The sequence below is a fragment of the Gymnodraco acuticeps genome, unplaced genomic scaffold (genome assembly GCF_902827175.1).
Source record: "Gymnodraco acuticeps unplaced genomic scaffold, fGymAcu1.1, whole genome shotgun sequence".
Taxonomy (NCBI): Eukaryota; Metazoa; Chordata; class Actinopteri; order Perciformes; family Bathydraconidae; genus Gymnodraco; species Gymnodraco acuticeps.
In genome coordinates this window covers 496,723-511,569 of record NW_022989855.1, presented here as the reverse complement: position 1 = coordinate 511,569, position 14,847 = coordinate 496,723, and the positions used below count along the sequence as shown (strand labels likewise).

At 41.0% G+C, this 14,847-nt stretch overlaps 1 protein-coding gene across 1 annotated transcript; it reads right to left on the bottom strand.

Annotated features, from left to right (window-relative positions):
- Positions 1–9,162: 9,162 nt before the first annotated feature.
- LOC117562227 (uncharacterized protein C1orf232) lies at positions 9,163–13,466 on the bottom strand. The gene is made up of 4 exons (XM_034240082.1): positions 13,178–13,466; positions 11,665–11,742; positions 11,298–11,404; positions 9,163–10,566 (listed from the first exon to the last, which is right to left on the bottom strand). The coding sequence occupies exons 1-4, from the start codon at positions 13,256–13,258 to the stop codon at positions 10,209–10,211; spliced, it is 624 nt and encodes a 207-aa protein (XP_034095973.1). The 5' UTR covers positions 13,259–13,466; the 3' UTR covers positions 9,163–10,208.
- Positions 13,467–14,847: the final 1,381 nt, after the last annotated feature.

Sequence of the window (14,847 nt, the reverse complement as noted above, 5' to 3'; positions counted from 1 at the left end):
TTGAACCTGAAGCTGATTTGACTTGCCAAAAAGCTGTGAAATGGGAGCACATCCATCCGCCCCTCCCTAAACAGACTTTGTTGTTCTTTATTCTACGTCAAAGATGACCAAAGCACTTGCTCTGAGCGCCTTGTATTGCCACAATGTAAAATGTCACTTGAAAAGCAAATAATGCATAGCGATGATAACACAGGAAATGACTTATATTTTAGACCATTTGGTTAACCAGGCTGGCTAATGCTGATTTATTAACATTGTATAGCTTGTTTGTTTAATCCAAAGTATCTCAGATTACCTCATTGTCATCAAAAATATCTAGTACTACAATACAGTGGAAAATTAAGAATATCTTCACATATGTTTTACTTTTTAAAGGGGACCTATTATGCAAAATGCGTTTTTTGATGTCTTTTATACATAAATATGTGTCCCCGGTGTGTCGGGGAACTCACGCAGCGTCAGAAAATAAAACCCTTTCTCTTTTCCTCCGCACCCAAATCTTTTAAAAACGGGGGTACACCGAGCGGATACAGATTTGCTGCCGATAGAAAGTTGCGGACCCACAGAAAGTTGCTATCAGAAACAATGCCTGACGTGTTTTTGACGTGTTTTGGACATAATCTCGTTTTTGTTTACATTAGCAAGCCTCGCTAACACTCAGAGCTAACCTGTAGCCTACTGTAGAGCACATGTGTTTAAAAAGCAGGAAATAAAAAAAGGAACTCACCTTGTGATGAACCCGCAAGAGAAAAAGCATTTGAGCTCCATACTGTTTCAGAAATAATCCTTGATGTGGTTTAGAACAGGATGGCGTTTTATCACAGCAGAATTTAACTTTATCTCCGGTAGAATTCTGATCAGGCATTAGCTCCGCCTCCTCTTCTTTCTTTTTTTCAAGCTAAGGACCCAAAATCCGCGTTTCTCTAACAGGGCTGCAAAAGAGGGGTTTGAGCAGTATGAGGCATGCAATGGGTGATCTGTTTGGTATTTTAAGCAAAAAACTTCACAGACATGTTTTGTATACAGTAGGTATGGCCCTACAATATATGTTTCCAATAGCACAATATGTCCACTTTATAGAAAAACAGTATAAAAGATAATCGTTTTTTTCTTCATCATCCTACAGCATTTCTAAGGCCTTCTTCGTGTCTTGCTATAGTCGGTTAGTTCACACGGTGAGCTTTGTGTGTGTGTGTGTGTGTGTGTGTGTGTGTGTGTGTGTGTGGGTGTGTGTGTGTGTGTGTGGTGTGTGTGTGTGTGTGTGTGTGTGTGTGTGTGTGTGTGTGTGTGTGTGTGTGTGTGTGTTTAGGTTTACAGGCTGTAGCTGCAGGTCGGCAGCACAAGCAAAGAACAACGACCCTAAACAGCTGTAGCAACAGTAACCTGAGCCTGACAGGGACGGATTGGAAAGCTAGAGAATCGATTAGCATTCCAGGAGCCACAAGACCCAAATATTCAGCGTAAAGATATCATACAGTCACAACGGCACTTTTATTGTCCGAGCAACACCCTGACCATCTAGCTTTGAAAAGCAGAGTGATTGATGAAGAACTGTAACCCTCCAGCACATCGCTCCCTTAAAAATAACTCCACAAACTATAATGTCGGAGTCAGGAGCATCTCAGCTGCTCAGTTAGATATTTTCTATGTCATAGGAAATGCCAAGGCTCATGTTGTAAAGGCTCAGCACTTCTCGTGGTAGGTGGCCCTGTTATGAGGAAATGATCAATGCAACCATGAAGTGAGAAAAAAAACATACATATTGACTGAAAATGTATTGACATGTGGTCAAGGGACAATCCATTAGGCCCTGAACTTTTGTTAGAGAGTGTCTGAAAAATCAATCTGTTTACAGCAGACAGAGGCAGACCTACATTGGGAGATGGCTGATCAGATTTCAACAGAGATGCACATAGATGATGGGTGGCAGGGTGTGTGTGTTTGTGTGCCTGTGCATTTGTGTTTTTTGGTGGGTTGCGGGGTTGCCAGAGAGGGTGGCTTAGCAGAGAGATTACCCCACTGCTGGGAAATAGAGGGGGTACAGGGGGAAGGTTTTCTTTTCAAAGGGGGTCCCAAATCCGCCCCTAAAGAGCCATGAGATTACAAACTGAGATTGAGCCTGTAGATTAGAGGGATGAAACGTCCTGTGAGAGCCTCCTTAACCCGAGGTGAGGGACTGAGGATTGTGGGTTATTGAATAATTCACCTCACTGTCTCAATTCTACTCTAAAACACCAAAAAACCTTTCACTACAGAGCCATGTCAGTTAAATAATTAGCACAACCGTTCCTTTTACAAAGCAAAAAGACAGATTTTTTCATATTTTGTGGTGAGTTCGCTAACAATTTAACCTCAAAAGGTCATATCCATAATTAAACGTCATTCTATGGTGTCATTATGAACACTTTGAAGGTCTGTAAATTCAAAATAAAAACCTTTTTGGGGATTCATAATCTTGTTTCTGAATTTGACAAGCGTGTCAATGAGTTAAACCCAAAGCAAACCACACTCTCACAGGGATCCACACGTCATCTCTTGAGGATTAACGAGGCCACAGGTTGCTTTACAGAGGTCATAATAACCCCAGGAGAGAGTTAAACTTACTTATAAAGAATGATCAAGTCCTCCCTCTTATCGCTGCAGACTTACTGCAAACACTGGAGATTAACACTGACGACTGCTTTGACTACGTGTTTGTTTGGGGGATCTCCTGCTTTCAGGTGATAAAACTCAAGAGTGTCATCTGGTGCAAAATTACAGCTAATCTCTCTTCTGTCTGAAAATATGACCTCTGTCACTAAATATCTGAAATGTCCTGTTAAATGAGACCTCAATACTTTCTGGACATGAGAATAATTACTGCAAACAATAAGAGAAATTAGAGAAGATATTATCAACCTTCTTAATAGTAGAGTTTGTTTGTTTGACCTACCAGCAATAGTGGTTTCAAACATTAATAGAAATTGCAGCATGTAGCGCTGAAATGATGTTGAGCTTAATCTGTGAAAGAAAAGAAAATAAGAGATAAGGCCATTGTTAGGTTAGTCCGGGGCTTTCCGCATTTCCAAAGATGCAATAATTGTTTAAACCGAAAGCATACCCTGCTCTATTGTCTCCAAGTTGGACCATTGTTTGAAAAATGAACATCATGATACATTTGGAAAGATGTATAACTGGCAATTGCGACCATAAACTCATCATCAACAAGTTTACAATAAATCATCTGAGACATGGCATGTTCTTAAAGTTAAGGCCCTTCAGCACTTGCCTCACTTTGCAGAGGTTTAGGTTAGGTTGTTTGAACATAAAATGGTCTGCAAAAACTGAAATCCCAAAGTTTCTCTCCTACACATTCCCCCCCTGCTCAATTTGACTGTGGTTAACTTTTGTAACATAGTGACGTCACTATGTTACACTCACGCTTCCATTGGCTAGCGCACCAACACATTGTACTTCATAGGCTAAGGGGCGGGACATCTCTAAGCGGTTGACCAATCACAACAGAGTCAACCGGCTTACCTTTCAGAGAGCAGACTGGTCTCTGGTTTCAGACAGAGGGTGAAAACAGGCAGTATGAGACAAATAAAGACCTTTTTGAACAGCAAAATACACAAAAATGAACCTCAAAATGAGCATAATAGCGCCTCTTCAAATGTTTACCATGCCCCTTGTTTGAGTGGAATACATTGTATATTGTATATTAAATGTGATATTGCTACAATTTTTTCCCTTTTGGCCAGCAGGTGAAATACGTGCAGCCTACATTTTAACTAAGGTCAGAACAAAAGTATTTTTATTTGTGATCCTAAAGTTATTGTCTTGGTGCATTGTCTCAAAACTGGCAGACAATGAATAGTGAGGAGGTAGTATTTCCACTCTTATAGACGTCTAATTTCAAATGTTCTGCGTGTAAGACAAAACAATGACAAAGTGTTTCAATGCACTAGTATTTTCAGACTGCTCTGTATATGTTTTTGTGTGTGTGTGTTTTCCACAGACTATTTTCCACACTCTAGCCTCCAGCAGGCGTGGCAGTTGTATGCATCTGAAACAGACAGTGTGATCATGTGTACATCTCTTCACCCACAGGTTGGTTTCCAGATGGGACGGCTGCTGTAAGTGTGTGAGTCACCGTGTGTGTGGAGACTCAGTCGTCATACCTGAGTGCTACCAGACATGTCTGTCTGTCTTTGAGGGTTTTTATGTGAGAAATGTCTGTGTGAGGTTTAAACTGACATATCACCTTTCATTTTTTCCAAACGTACACCTGTAAATCTTCACTTCTGATCTCAGATCCTTACAGACAAAACAAGCCGGGGGCCGACGATGATTATACGACACCTGAGGGTCAATTTGTATGCACGTTTTTCACTGACTGAGCTTAGCAACACTTAGACTTTGAGCTGTAATCTTGAAGAAAACTCTTTCAGACTGCAAGGAATCTGGGTGTGACCCTAGATAACAACCTGTCCTTCACTGCAAACATAGCTGCTACAACCCGTTGCTGCAGATACACGCTTTACAACATCAGGAAGATACGTCCCCAGCTGACACAGAAAGCGACGCAGGTTCTGGTCCAGGCTCTCGTCATCTCACGCCTAGACTACTGCAACTCCCTCCTGGCTGGTTTACCTGCATGTGCCATCCGACCTCTGCAGCTCACCCAGAATGCAGCGGCTCGTCTGGTCTTCAACCTTCCTAAATTTTCCCACACCACTCCGCTCCTCCGCTCCCTTCACTGGCTTCCGGTAACTGCTAGAATCCACTTCAAGACACTGGTACTTGCTTACCGTGCTGCGAATGGATCTGGCCCTTCGTACATCCAGGACATGGTTAAACCGTACACCCCAGCGCGTGCACTACGCTCTGCATCAGCCAAACGACTCGCTGCGCCCTCGCTGCGAGGGGGACCCAAGTTCCCATCAGCAAAAACACGTGGGTTTGCTGTCCTGGCTCCAGGATGGTGGAATGAGCTCCCCATTGACATCAGGACGGCAGATAGCTTGCACATCTTCCGGCACAAACTGAAAACTCATCTCTTTTGACTCCACTTCGAGCGTTAGAACGATTAACGAAGCACTTTTATACTAATAAAGGACTGGCTTACCTAAAGCCAGTTGAGTAGCACTTGAAATGTTTGGCTCTATGAAACCTGATGTACTTATATGATTTTGTTTTCTTCAAGGTTGTGTCTTCCTGGTCGAATGTACTTATTGTAAGTCGCTTTGGATAAAAGCGTCAGCTAAATGCAATGTAATGTAATGTAAAAGAAAACTCTTTCCCAAACGGCACAGCCCGGTCACGTTGGCTGCGTAATTTATGACTTCAGTTAGCCAAGAGGAGTCACAAAGGGACAAACTCTGGAAAAACTGCTTCAACGTACAACATAATCACATGGTAGTTTGACCTGATTTCATCGTTCAGCACTATATCTCTAAAACGGTTCCTATGACCTCATTTCATGTTTGTTTTTTTACTTTTGTGTGTCTGATTAAAGCTTCTATTTATATTACAAATGTTTTTAAAAGTGTGTGTATTCAAAGATGTAGAACATGTTTTTTTACGTAAAAACTGTGATGTCAAAAGTTTAAACACCTTGCTACAAGTGTAGTATTAACCTTTACTAAGTATTATTGCCATAAATCATCATAATTACAAAGGTTATCCCACCACAATGACAATACTGGATACAAACAGATTAGATGTGTTATCTTCTCAAAGCATCTCCTGTTCAGATGAACCAGCAGAGAGAAAGAAAAGCATTGTGGGTTAAGTGCAACAATTAACGCAGGCTCACACAGGGTTGTGGGCCGCTTTTGTTTGATGTAATTACAGCGTGTGGGACAGAGCCCGGGGCTAGGTGTGAAGCCGTTTAGTCATCGCTGTACATCAGCAGAAAAAAAAGAAAGTACCGTGTCTCTGTGTTTCCCGTGACGGGGAGGGGGGGGGGGATGTTTGTGCTACAGAGAGCCAAAAGTGAGCCAAATGGCAAAGGCCACAGGATCACAGAGACAGGGTGACACACACACCTGTTTGAAAAGAATACAAGTGATAAAAGGGTCAGACACTGTGGAGGCAGTGTGTGAACGAGTGTTCGTGAGAAAGCTAGATGTTTTAGGGGGTTTCAAGAGTGAAAAATTGAGCATAAAACTAATTTCAGATGAGAAATCATATTTGTTTGCCTGTAGTAGGTGACGGTAAAATATTTGATAAAAAAGTCGGTACCACTTTACAATAAGACTACCCTTATAAAGTGTTTAAGAATAGTTTGTAATTCATTTATTAATTAGGTTGTGAATACTTTATAAATCATTAATAAGCTTTTATAAGACATGAGATGAACAGGGCAACTGTGACCGGTTGCTTGCCAAATAGTGAGCCCACATGTATCTGTACTGCCTTATTAGAAAATGTAGTAACTCATTAATACATGGGAATGTGTTTTACACTTTACAATAAGGCTCCCTTTTGGCAGTTATAAATGTTAGTAACTCGTAAATAAATGGTCATAAAGAGATGCCAAGAAACATCAAGACGGAAGGGGGGAATCAACTCAGTGAACAACAGATACCAAGGATGCTGGCTGATGAAGAACACGAAGTAAGCTACGTAGCCAATATAAGGCTTAGTCATCTTGCCAAATAGTGAGCCTGTGTTGATGTTTGAAAACTATTTTAGAACTGGTTTATAAATGGTTCTTAATGATTGATAAAGTGTTTAAAACCTACAAGTCTGTCATTTATAACTTTGTTAACCCTGATAGCTCATGCATACGTTTACAAGCCTAGCCACACTATTTCCTGTCTCGGATGCTTTTTTGGCCACAACTGACTGCACCATCAAATCAGTGAAAATAGAGTTGAGATTCACACAGTACTGAGATAAAGTCATATCTGGCGGGTTGAATAAAAACACCTGCGGGGGTGGAACTTTGCGATAGGGACACTTCACAAAAAAAGGCTGAAAGTAACCTCAAAGAAGATGTTTGTCACGTGGTAAATATAAAACAGATGGAAGTCATTGGGAACCCTGAATATAACATTAAATTATGAATCTCCATCCAGAAAGTATTGCCCCTTGAGGATAAACTTGATTATCTGTTGTGCCAAAAAAAGCAATAACTCATTAGATGCTCTTCAAAGCAGCACCAATGGATATTTGTGTGGATTCAATTAGATGTGTTGCTCCTATGGGATAAACCAAAAGAGAATTAAAGACACAAATACTCTACAGTTCTCCTCAGCTCTATGAAGTGTTTCAGCACCTTTAAAAAACGAATCCGATGTAGCATTGTACTCCTTTTACACTTGTAAATGTTTACAATTGAGAACATATAGTATAAGCATCTGAAAAGCTGCTGAGTGTGCTTGTTTTCAGTTTTACTTTTTCAGTCAGTAAGTAAGTAAAAAAATATTTTAAATGTGACTCAAGACCTTTCTTCCACCACAGTCTCCCCCTGCACAACTGCCAACCACAAAGTTCAGTTCCTGATGCTTTCATGCTCTACAAACCCCATTTCCACTGAGCGTTGCTTTCATGTCATACATCTGCAATATGGACCCCAGCACTGCACACAAGAATCAAATAGTGAGCAGCCTTCACCCCAAACACATCACTCTTAAGATTAAAATCATGCATTTGTGGGATACATTTGCCCCCTCTATGTTATGGTCTCTGACACAGAAACTGGGCGAGTTATATAAATATATCCAAAAAGCTGAACATGTCACAGAGTTGTGAGTGAGGGGGAGATCTGCTCTGATACAGACTGACAACTGTGGAAGTCTGGACCAGACTACTGAGACTCTCTGAGCTCCGCAGGATCCACGGTGACAGCCCTGAAATCTGACTGACACTGGAAGCACATGGAAATAATGAAGGCCGGTCAGCTAAAAAAAAAGCATTGGGTGCATTTGCTCGCATAATCTTTACCTTTTATTAGGATGTACGGTCAAATTCAAAGGGGAAATGTCAACAAAGGCCCCCGTAAATGATAGGAAACATTGTATCTGAGGAAACATGGAGCAGTTAGAGAGGAAGTGGGAGTAGATTAGAGGAAAAACAGGAAATAAAGGAGGTTAAAAGAGAGATCAGAGTATAAATACCATCATATATTTGGCTCTTAGTAGGGGATGGCTTTAGTGGGAGAGACACGGGCCGTAAAACAAGATACAAGAATAGAGCAGACACATGTTTTACAGTCAGAAGGTAAAGGGAGCCCCCTGCTGGTTAGAGGAATAACTGACTGGGTCAAATCTGCCTCGTGTCGATTTTGTCACAATTTAAATGTTGCTTTAAAAGTTCCAACTCAGACAAAAACCCAGAAATGGCTATCTTAAAATCCATCTTAACGGAAAATCAAGTTGTATTGATGACTGTATGTAAATGATGCACAAACTGTTTTAAAAAAGACTGTGTTTGCAGGAAGCTTCTCTCACCCACTCCTCCTTTATAGCTTGAAGAGTCACAGCACAGGTCCAACCCATGTGTCCATCAGAGTCTCTGGGGCTGTACTGAATGAAAACACCCTGGACATATTGGTCATGTTACATGCCCCTATGGATGTTCATGTTTCACTTAATGTTAGATTTCCCCTTTTTGGGCAAAAAAGAAATTAAAAAATGTGAACCACTGTTTACTAATGCTGCTTCTTGACTCATGGAAATAATGTGTAGGTTCTTTTTTTAACAAAAGTAAAAACGTAACAGTAAAACGATCATCAATCAGGACAAGATATGTAGTGCCTCACATGTGTGACATGGCTGGTTTGTATTCGTCAAGTTGTCTTGATTTTTTCAAGAAAGCAATTTGCTAGAATGAACTCTAATTAGTGTTAGTGTTAAGAAAAACATACACATACCTGATGGGATAAAGCTTTTCTGTTCCAGTATCCATGCTACTAAATAAAAAATGAACAGAAACAGTTTATGTTGGTTCTTTTATGTAAAGTATGTCAAAAGCAGAATGCCACAAATATCAGGATGTCCTACTACATCCAATATCAAAATACCATATTAGTATGGTTGGCTCACCATGCTGTCCTGCTGCTAAAAATACTTTCACTTTTTCTGGGAAAAGGGTTGATATTTTCATCCTGTTTTGCAGAAGAAAGAACATTTGCTCAATCATGACTGGTGAGAACTCTTAGTGCAGTAGTCTTTATTAAATATACGATTAATCAAAACAAAATCTGAAATAAACAAGTTTTCTTTCATGTCACAAAATCAGGAATGTAAAGAGCTCACACTGCACAGTCTCAGTCAAGATCAGAAAAGAAAGTCACCTGACATTATCTCACCACACGCACACATTCATATTTCACACATTTCGTATAAATGCAGCACGTTTCCCCTTCCTGTTACCCGAGGAGAGAGAAATGCTTAAATTATGTAATAGTTTTGTCGCACTGCCAAATCTCTTCACTGAAAGCCCTGCCCTCTGTGCAGGTTAAGTGAGATAATCCTCAACTAATCCAGCTATCGCTGCCTTTAATCTTTTAATCCGGTTTTTGCTAAACTACAGATTAGATCAAATTTGCTGACAGGTGTGAAGGCACCTTTTTGTGGTTTAAAAAGCACTTTGGGGAAGAAGATATGTCCATACAACCTCACTAAAGCAGGCTGTAACGTGCAGACCAGGTTCAACACTTAAATGATTTGTTGTATTCTCTAAACATGTTACACTGCATCATGCTGTGTCTCAAACTGGTGAAGAGACAACTATAAACTCAGCAGATATGCATCGTACATCCACCTCATCTCAGAGAAATAATAGATTATTATCAATTTGTGTAACCTTTTCAGTTCTAACATTTGTAGAAGTCCTCTTTGTGAAATAAAGTCATTATATTCTGATAGTATCGAATAATGAACACCTTTTTGTCTCCCTTGAGATTTTAATATCAGGTTTAAAATGTGATCTTTGCTTGCTCTTGAAAATGTTATTCAAACTATGTGTGGGCTCAGAGCATGTGGGCCTAAAATATAATCAAGGAAATGTTTTTAAACACATTGTTTTTGTTCATTGTGATGTGGTTAGGAGACGGTGCATAATTCAAAAGCTCAGAATGAAAGGGACTTTTACAATAGCTGTACAGTTACAGGACATCCTGTGTAACATATAGCCTCCCCCTAAACTTCCTCTATACTCCTACATATAAACCCTTCATCATATTGTTTATACTCTCCAGATTCGTTCACCAGGAGCAGCTAGTTGCTCTTGGTCTTCATCTCTGCCAGTTTGCTGGTGACAAAGTTCCACTTGAAGGATGCGTCCTCGCTCCCTCCTCCGAGCGACACGTATTTGGAGAAGCTGTTGCTGCTCCTCCCTTCTTCTCCTCCTCCTCCCTCTTCGCTCTCCTCTCCCTGAGGGATCTGCCCATCCTGGCTGATCTCTTCTCCGGCCTCTGTCACCCCCTCCTCACCCTGAGCTGCTGCTGTCTCATAGGCAGCGGCCGCGGCAGCAGCCTCCGCCTGCTTCTTGGCAGCCCAGTTGGAGGCAAAGCTATCCCAGAATGCCGAGCGCTTTGTGGGACGAGGAGGCTCCTCCGGCCTGATTGCAAGTGGACTGAGGATTCAGAGGAAGCAGCAGGGTTAATTTTAGGAGTCAGTCAGAAATAGTGGGGCAACATGTCCTATAATTCACCATTATAAACTAGTTTTCTGATTTCAGATTTCCTTTTAGTACTAATTAGTTAGGCTGAGGTAGATTCCAGTTTAAAGCAATCCACAATTTGAATTGTTCTGAAAATAGAAACAACAGATATATGTTGGAAAACATACTGGTTCAAAATCAGGTCTGAATGCAGTTTTTGCGTTCTCAAAATGTGAAAAAATATCTGCACTTCCATTCAAAGAGTTAGAGGAGAAGATCAATATTAGCTTAGCTTAGCATTATAACTGGAAATAGGGTAACACAGCTAGCCTTACTTTGTCCAAGGTAACAAAAGCACCCTACCGGCACCTCTGAACCACAACCTGTCATTATTTATATTACATTAGTGAGCTTTAGAGGTGCTAGTCAACAAACTGTGTTACCTTCGGAAAGAGCCGTGCTTGCTTTTTGTCCCAGTTTCAAGTATTTATGCTTTATGCTAAGCTTAAACATTATTTGGGCTACTCTCAAGTACAGTAAAATAAAAATATGAAAAGACAAACCTACACGTCATACACAGATACTACCTTAAAAAATACCCCTTATTTCCAGGATCCAAAGCCCCCAGATGGCACAAGGTGCAGGACTGAAACTCGAGCTGGTAGAAAGAGGACAGATGTGAACAAAGAGAGATTTCCACTCACTGGTCGGGGACTGGCGGGCTCTCCGTCTCCTCCAGAAGCTGGTGTTCATCCTCTTTGTTGAAGAGAGTTGAAAACCTGTTCCAGCTTTTAGCCCCGGCCCCCTGCATCTGAAAACACAACCAAACACAAACAGGGGTCAAAGGTCAAAGTAGATACACATTAAGGTGGTCTCATGAGATCATTTGAACAATAGTCCTAAAAGAAGAACACGCTTAACAACCACTTACAACATTGCTCATTACTGACACTGAAGTTGTGAGGTATATTGAAAATGTTACTTTATTCGTCTATAGGGTTAACTTAAACACTTTTCCTGAATATAAAAATCTTACAAACATTAAGCAGCAGCTGTCTAATGTTCACACACTTTCTTTGCAAGCTGGGAAACAGCGTTGGATCCCTCATCCTCCTGGACAGGTCCTAAGTCATTCTCCACCTCTGTGATCTGCAACAGAGTAAAAAAGACTAAATGGATGTACCTGTAATGTGGAAACTACAACCTGTAGAATACCCAGAACAAGCCCCTTAAAAGGGTACATGAAGAAAAGTGCATAAAGAGTATTGAAGAGGTAGATTGCTGGAGCCTGAACAATGGATGATATATTCAATATTTTATTATTTGGTAAATAATCCAGTGCATGATAGGTATGCTGTGTAAGGAGCATACTCATCATTTTCAATCTATTGCATTTGCCTAAAAAAGAATGCACATCAAATGAGTTATGATTGTAGATAAATATTAAGTGGAATCTTTTGACGAATAATGACATGAGGACAGCCCTAGTGTGAAGTAACAGCCGCTTGCAAAATTGTTTCATTGTTTTTGTTTAGTATTTCCACATCAGTATATGTGTGACATTAGGTCCTAGTGATACATAAGTAGTTGTGTAATATTGCACAAGTGTCCAAAGAGCAATGTCGACTTCAATAGCAGCGTCGACAACTCTGCACATTCCTACAAATGGAATCTGTCTCTGCTCTGGCACTAAAGAGACTACAGTTGGAGGCTGAGTGCACGAGGCCTTGGCTATCTGTCTCTTCCTCTCCATGTCAGTCAATTAGAGGAATGCAAACTAATCCGTTTGTTCAGCTCGTGTGCAGGATCGAGTTTCTGAGTCCTCCAGAGATCTGGGTCAATGCAGCGCTGTGTCTGATTCGTTGGTACCAAACCCTGATGGTTTACAGATGTCGCATTGAAAACCATTGGTGAAAGGAAAAGTCAGGTACATGCACAATAATGTAAAGTACTCCATTTGTGAGTAATCTGTTAAAATGTGTAACTGGTGAAACGATGTGTTGCAGATTTTTGCAAATCCGGCAAGTCAGATTTTTTTCTTGGTTGAAATATTGTAACTTTTATGTTCTTAGGCACACTTATTCAAACTAAGCCTCATCAAGCCAAACATATTGCAAACCACAGGATTAATCTTCATCAATGCTGTGTTTGACAGATTTCCCAACCTTAATTTAAATTTAAGTATAGTCATTAAATAAACATGACATATCATTAGTTTCCAATGATTATTTGCCTTGTAATTGTTCCTTGATGTAAAATACTTCAGTTACAAGCTATTAATTGTTGCTGTGAAAATATCTGCTACAGGATTTAACATTTGACACTGCTATACAAACACTTGATCTGCATGCACATTTTAACCAATTCAGTTGGTAAAGTCAAAATGCACCAGAGAAGTATATTGAAGGCCTAAGATCTTCTTAATGTTCCCTTTGCATAGAAAACAAATCAGCCTGCAAGATCAACTGACCCTGCATTGAATAAAAAATGACAAGGAAACAAAACCTGGTGATTTCCTGACTCCCAACAACCACGTCTACTTTCCCATATGTGTATGGATCAATAAGATTGAAAAGTTCTGTACCTCTTCAGCCGCGTCCTCCTCATACTCAGGGTTGAAAGTCTTCAGCACTTTGCTCTTGTAAACTTTCCACACTGGATTCATACTTGCACGAATAGATACTCAGCACTCAGAGAAAGACCTGTCAAGACCTCTTTAGCCTCTGTGGTCCACCCTCCACCAAGTCTCCGCTTCCAGCTTCAGCTCGTCTCAAAAGGGCCAACTTTGACCTGTTTCCATGCGTAAAAGTTCTCAGTAGTGCAGGGAACCTTTACAGAAGCAAGGCCGGCTCTGTTTCATCTCATTTCTCCTGCTCAGATTATGTCTTAGTCTTTGAGTTGACAGCTGCTTTCGTCCCTACAGAGTGTCTGAACAGGTAGGAAGCTGTGCTGTGCATGCGCCCACACAGGTGTACACTCACACACACACACACACACACACACACACACATATACACACTAAATTCAACGTCACGGTTCAGAATCCCTGCCTTGGTTACCTGGAAACAGGTGTGGATTTCCTCATGCATATTTCAGAGGGTCTCTTTCTCAGAGCCACAGGACCATTGTCAGCCAGTGTTGGTAGACTGGCTCCTGTGTCCCTGATGCACACACACATGAACACACACAGAACTGACAAGTTTATGCTAAGTTGAAAATCTTACTTGGATGATTTTTTGTAATGCAGCCACTCTTTGGCACGTAGGCCTATATGTTTCTCATGAATACAGATAGAGCCCTTCTTCTAAATGACAGGTTTACATCAAAGTTGGGTCTTAATGTTATTCAGCAGACAGAAATCACAAAGCAGAGAGAATTTTTCTTTAATTAATTGTATTTGTATCTTTATTTCCCTTTGAATTAACCACAGACACCTTCATAAACCTAATGCTACCTGACCACTTCCTTGCAAACCATCCTCCTCTGCTCCCATTGGCTGCAGCAGTCCAACACCAGGCCCGGACTGGCCATCGGGAGGACCGGGAGGTTTCCCGATGGCCTGGCCTGCTAAGTGGCCTGCTGGCCTGAGGATTCTTTTTTTTATGTATGGATTGTGAACGCAACGCTGCGCAAATGTGGGTCTGACTCTGCCTCACAGAGTGTGACTGGCTGTCTCCATGATGTGGCCTGCCGACATGGCCACTTTCATACAGATCATACTAATGCCCTCGATTGGTCTCTGTGTGTCATTCAAGCTCGGGAGGGTATGTATGTGTGGCGCGAGAGCGAGAGAGAAAGCGCGTGCACCGGTTACGTGTATTGTTGTTGTTAGCATCTGGTGCTAGCTAGCTGCGCTAACGCATATCATGAGCTGTCAACAAGGTGGAGTAGAGTCTTCTCCAGTCAGACTGATAACCTCAGCTCAGGTGAGGTAAAGGACTCTGAGTGTTTAGATAGTTAACTTAGTCTAAGTTCTCTGTGGGTCTCAAACGGTTTGGTCACCATTTATGTAAACACATATTTCCATTTGAAGGGGGAGTGATTAGTCAAATATGGATGAATAATTTAAAAAATGTTTTAACTAGGTGAAAAAAGGGTAAGATAAACTTGTTAGCTAAAACTAGTCTTTGCTGCTGCCTCAAAGAGGAGCAGGGGGAGAGGAGGGAGACAGGAGAGGCTGGTTCAGGAGCACAGACACACTCACAACTATAAATGTACCAAAAACAAATAAATAAACAAGTTTCAATGTTTTTT

Excerpts from the sequence above, each read along its gene's own strand:
- LOC117562227 (XM_034240082.1), bottom strand. The coding sequence starts at position 13,258 with ATGAATCCAGTGTGGAAAGTTTACAAGAGCAAAGTGCTGAAGACTTTC. Across the intron at positions 11,743-13,177 it reads AGGAGGACGCGGCTGAAGAG|ATCACAGAGGTGGAGAATGA; the intron begins GTACAGAACTTT and ends ACTCTGTTGCAG. Across the intron at positions 10,567-11,297 it reads AGCCCGCCAGTCCCCGACCA|TCCACTTGCAATCAGGCCGG; the intron begins GTGAGTGGAAAT and ends CTGAATCCTCAG.